Raw genomic sequence first — 5812 nt, forward strand, 5'->3', positions numbered from 1 at the left:
AAGACAAGGACAGTGGCAGACACTAACACACAGACAGACGTACAAAGCAAGAAATTAGAGACCGATAAAGATGGATATGCACATAAAGTCAAACGCAGCCACGAAAGGACACAGGAGACTGAGCCCTAACCAAGCTTTAATAAACCTTTATTATTTCAAGTTTCTTTATTTCCACCTTAAAGCCCTAATAAGGACCACTTTAACAGTACTCAACTACAATCCTACAAACTCATTATTGCCTCTCTGATGAAACTGCTGCTATTACTGTTTACACACCCTTTACTCAAACTTTTTATAAAACCACTTAAATGTCACAAATTCAGCATTAACACTATTTGCAGATCCCCAGGTACAGACTCACAGGCACTGTGGTCTTCTCCACACTGCGTGCCCTCCGCAGTTACCCCAGCGATGGCTGCACAGACGTAACTTTGCCTCTTTGTGGCGATGGTGTCTCTGCAGTTTCTATTCTGCAGTGAAGCGAGCTGCCTCTGCTCCTCTCGATGGGCCCTCAACTTCCTGCACACAAAAATACAAAGTGATTACTCTCATTCTGTCACAAACTACAACACTCTAGAAAATTTTTTACAACCCTACAGTAAAATACAATTAGGCCCGCATCACAACCAACCACCGCATTCCAGAGGAGCACTCCTCAGCAACAGTGTTCCCAGGGGCCTCGAAAATCAGTCCGCCTGCCAAAACCCCAGCCCTGGTCTGACCTCCGTCCAAACACTGGCAATGATCATCACCTCACAGAACGATCAGGACCAGGTTAAAAAAAACCCAGCCAAGGGAAAAAAAAAATTAAAAATCTCCTGGCTAGATTTTTTAAATTCTAATTGGTAAAAATCTGAGTTACAAACTCAACATTGATACAACCTGCAATTAAAACCACACGCACAAGGTCAGACACATTCACAAACCAACATTCGGTCAACATCTGCTCCACCCACCCATCAGCCAAACCTCAGCCCTATCGTCACCCACCTACCCTCCTTAGACTGACGTTATGCTATGTGTCACCCCCGCCCTCTGGCACTTTCATCCCCCTACTTAGCTTTCACGGTGCCACGGATTGTGGTCCAACCTCTATGGACATCCTGCATGTGGCCACATTGCCTAAATGCGAGGTTCCTTTAACCACTTTGTGCCGCTCTGTCACCTACAAAAACAAAACACAAGCTGCTTAATACCCACTCCATTTGTGACTACAAGTACAGAGCTCAGCATTACAAAAGCAGTACACAGCCCAACAACAGACTGAAATACCTAGCAATGTGAAATAAAACACGCAGTACAGCGGAATACAGTGCAAGACAATCTCCATTGTCAGTCAACACAAGTACAGAGCGAAGCAGTACAAGAGGCAATAGTCCAATGCAATGATACAATACAATAATCCAAGAGGTAATGATGCAATGCAATGATGCAACACATTAATCCAATGCAATGATACAACACATTAATCCAAGAGACAACCTAAGTGATTCTATGATTCCAGTTCCACTGTCCAGAGGGGTTTGTTGAACTATCACAACTGATGTCTATAGTCATGTTGCACAAATACACATGGGCAATTTAGAAATACAGTTTAACAGTGAGTTTATTTAACAAGTTCTTTTGTTAATCAGCATTTTTATTAATTAATCCACTCCTGAAAAATATTTCCCTCCCATTTTAAGTCTTGGCTCAATTAATACATTTCACATGGGCAAGACCAGTCCATATAATTTAAGCAGAAAAAAATATATATAAAACAACAAACACTTCTACAGTAACTTGAAAAGGTCAATGTCATTTATAGGAAAATTAAACACGGATGTGCTTAGATATTTCTGAGGAACAGTGCTCATATTTGCAAACAAACCAACCAAAAATTTTATACACCACAATTTAATACTTAGGGGCTCATATCCTTAACACTTAAGTAATACAAAATTGGAAAATAAATTCAGAAATTTTCATCGCAGAAATCCGTGAGCTTAATTTCAAGACAGATAGTGGATTATTTTGATTTGAGTTCTAGAGTTCAAAACTCATCTCCGAAGGAATGAAGAAGAACCATCAACAGTTCCTGGTCAGATACCTGCCAGATGGAGACTGGCTCAATATAACAACTGAATTTTCAGAGAGGACTTCATTTCTTTAAGAGGCTGTGAAGTTAAAGAGGCACTTCAATACACAATCATTACAATAAAAAACTGTTCCCAAAGCTTTCCAAGTTGTTTTCTATGCTTGCTGAGACCACAAAAACCGGTCACACCTTTCCAGCATGGACTGAATCAGTGCTCTGCAATTAAAGCAAAGGGGGTGGGGGAGGGAAAAATGTCAAACAGTAAAAAAAGCAGAAACAGCAACAGTTTCAGTTTGCTTTTTAAAGGAAAGTTTGTCAAAACATGATTGTATTTCAGAGGTGACATCATGACACCACCATGCATGCTTTCTCTAGGAGGGACAGGCAAGATCAGAGTCTGTGCATGACTCAGCAAGATGTGTACCTCCGTCAGGGAAACTCCTTGCCATACATCTTTAATGTGTGATTCCCTGTTGCCTCATTTTCCATTTTAAAATGCCTATATTGCATAATACACAGCTCTTAAATAAAGCTGTCACCTGAGTTTAAAATCCAAGGTAAAAATGTTTAGTATTTTATCTTTTTGTTAACTGAAAAGGAAGTTTTTGAAGCACCAAGAAGATCCAAAATGAACAGCATGCATACATTGATCTTCTATTAACTTGTCAACTTACCTTTGCCTTTTCTCAGCAATTCTCAGTATCTCACAGACACTAGTAAATCTCTCAGATAATTCTAGCGTCAAGCCACACTCCTGCAAGAGAGGCAAGGCACGATTTGGGCCAACGGCCTTGGCCAGTAAGAGAGCTATGTTTTCCACAGTGATGCAGTCTGGGCAGCTGGGGCTGCCATTGCTGACAGCACTCCCATTCTGTGGGCCATGGTGGTGGAAAGCCATGCTGTGATTTTGTGCGAGATGCAAAAGAAACTTCCATTCTTCTATGGTCTCAGGAATGGAACCTAGATGTAAAATGAGTTTGTTACTGTATTTGTAAAACAAGGGTTATTCTAAACTTACTGTTTTAAAGATCTCTGTTCTTAAAAGGGAAGCTAGCTACTCTGTCTTTCTCTGCCAAGACTTAAAAAAAACCCCAAACAAGCATTATCAACCAGCAAACTGTGCACAGAAGTATCCTGCCTTGACTGACTCAGTGTAAAGATTCAGTGGTGAACGACACACAACGCTCCTCAGTAGTTCAGTATTTAAGGCTTTGGATTAAGTCAAGAGACAAAGAATTTTTGTTTTGTCCATCTTCAGGCTACTGGGAATTTTCTTCTAAGTTCTGCCATGTGATAAAACGTTTTGCTCATCACAACTGTGTGTGAGCATGTGTGGTGGGGAGCTTTGTGCTGTGCAGGGACTTGAGCTATTCCTTTATCTACAACAGCAAGTTTATTTAGCTTTTTCTCTCAACTGATAAACAACTCTACTTTGTTGAACTTCTAAACATTTTCTAGACCAAGTGACTTCACAAAGCACAGCATGAAGATACAAGGGCGTAACACCCATTTACGTATTTCAAATATGCAGCACCATACACAGTGCTACCAAAATACTTAAAAAAAATTCAACTCAACTTGTACAAACTGAATCAGTATACAGTAAAGACAGCTTATATACACAGAAGTATGTTTACACAGCTTAAGACTCACTAACCATCTTCTCCATTCAACAGGCTCAAATCATCCAAATGAGCAATATTAGTAAAGGCTTCTATTCTTCTATCCAGCTCCAGACAGAGATAAAGATATCCAGGCCAAAATCTTGAATAAGAGAGTAAAGATTTCCAGGAATCAAATACTGGGTCTAAACTAAAGTCACCAATAATTAAATGCTCATTTAAATATCAGTGAAGACAGAAGCAACTGAATTTCTTGAATGACAGAAATCACTGCAGAGTGGGGACACAGGGAACACCCCTTAACCAAAAGGGGTATTTGGTACATTAAACTGGACACTCAATATTCATCCTCAAACAGGACAGGTTTTTAAATGAAACCTGTCCAAGTAAGGAGCAGATGGGCGATTTTAATTCGTATCTTTTTGGGGTCAGAAGACCAACCAACCAAGTATCAAGAATTACCAAGTTTTCTTCTTACCCATGTGATTTACAGATGTCAGCCATCTTCTCTTTTGTAACAAAATCAGCTGGGAGTTTAATCAAAAGCAGAATGAGCTGACTGTAGCCCCAAGTAAACAAATGTGATCGTGGCCTAGAACAGGAGAAATTCAGTTTTAAAGCATTAATGGCTTCCTTCAGAACATTATATTGTCTCTACAACACAGGCAGGATATGAAAAGAAAGAAGGAAAAACGAATGAAACACTATGTGTAGTCTCAGTAGAGCAGTCACTTTGGAGAGCATCACAGATAAAGTTACTTAATCCTTTGGTTGCTTCTGCTGAACTCTGCAATATGCAAAATGCTCCAAGGACTCAGTGACAACCAAACTGCCATACAAAATCTAAGCCAAAAGCCTGCTGACCCGTTAAAAGTTTTTTGCTGCAGCCAGGACCCTGGGTGAACCCTACTTTACCTGGGATTTCCTTGGGCATCCACAGTATTCACTCTTTGTGGTGCATCGAGTGAAACTGCCAAGCACAACCAATCCAGTCGTACAGACTCGGGCTGCAGAAGAGATCTAAGCAGAGATGATCTAGAAAGCAAAACACACAGGAAAAAACTACCAGTTTTAAATATATCACATACAGAGAAGTAGAGATTGTGTCTGCACAAATACCCAACAAACAAAATCGGGATGTGAAATTAAATATGGAAAAGCCTAGAATCATGTATGCTTCTGGAAAGTGAGGGGACCACAGAAAACCGTGAAGTTTGCAGGCTGGGTTCCCCCAGTGTTAGTTTTTTTGGTTTGTATTTTATGTTGGTTTTTGTTGGTTTTTTGATGTTTTTTTGGGTTTGGTTTTTTGTTGGGGCACGGGGTTGGGAGACAGCAGGGATGGTTGGTTTGCTTTTAAATGCTGTCTAACCTTGCTATACTGAACTGCAGGCAGAGGAACAAAACAAGTCAGTTCCATTGAAAACAGAGAAACCCTCTTAAAACTAGCATCTAATCTAAGGAAAAAACCACAGCCTGAGAGACCAGTTAAAACTGGCAGAATGAACCGAAATCTAATGCCTAACACCAAGCAGATACAGAAATAGTAAAAAAGTCCCACAGAAAAGAAGAAGAAACAACCCCACAGCTACATGATGAAGACAGATGAAAAGATTCTATAATCCTTTTACCTTTTATCCTCTGGCTTTGATTTCACCAGACTGTCTAAATATGCTAAAAAGTGAGCTGGATCATTCCTGCAAAGCTGTTTGATATCAGAAGGCAAAATAGAGGGGTGGAACTTGATCAAGGGCCGAAGAGCTGTTTCCCCAAATTTTTCATAAAGCCTGGAGAAAGAGGATAAAAACTATTTTCAGTAGTAAGCAGCAAAATTATCATTTTTCCAAGATTTCTTGCAAGTTCAAGATTGTACTGAAAGGTGATCTCTAAGGTTCCCAGAAAGCTTCATGAAATGCTAGCAGCCATTGCTTCACTTCATAAGTTAACACCGTTGAAGAAAAGGAAAAAAGGGCTCGGCTACAAACCTCTGGGCATGTGCCAGTAACAGTGGGCTATTATCCCAAGGCCCCAGGTCATGCAGCCGTTTCAGTATTTTCAGCATATCTTCATTTTCCACTGCTAAAGCCACTGGACTGTGACAAGTTAGTTCTGAAAC

General features: G+C 40.2%; 1 protein-coding gene across 1 annotated transcript; it reads right to left on the reverse strand.

Annotated features, from left to right (window-relative positions):
- Positions 1–311: 311 nt before the first annotated feature.
- HPS5 (Hermansky-Pudlak syndrome 5) lies at positions 312–5483 on the reverse strand (the record flags this gene model as incomplete). Its single annotated transcript, XM_010179985.1, has 6 exons — positions 312–519; positions 2752–3037; positions 3735–3841; positions 4178–4291; positions 4615–4734; positions 5328–5483. Coding segments are annotated over 6 exons (991 nt in total), but the record flags the coding sequence as incomplete, so codon positions are not given.
- Positions 5484–5812: the final 329 nt, after the last annotated feature.

The sequence above is a fragment of the Mesitornis unicolor genome, unplaced genomic scaffold (assembly GCF_000695765.1).
Source record: "Mesitornis unicolor isolate BGI_N332 unplaced genomic scaffold, ASM69576v1 scaffold4350, whole genome shotgun sequence".
NCBI lineage: Eukaryota > Metazoa > Chordata > Aves > Mesitornithiformes > Mesitornithidae > Mesitornis > Mesitornis unicolor.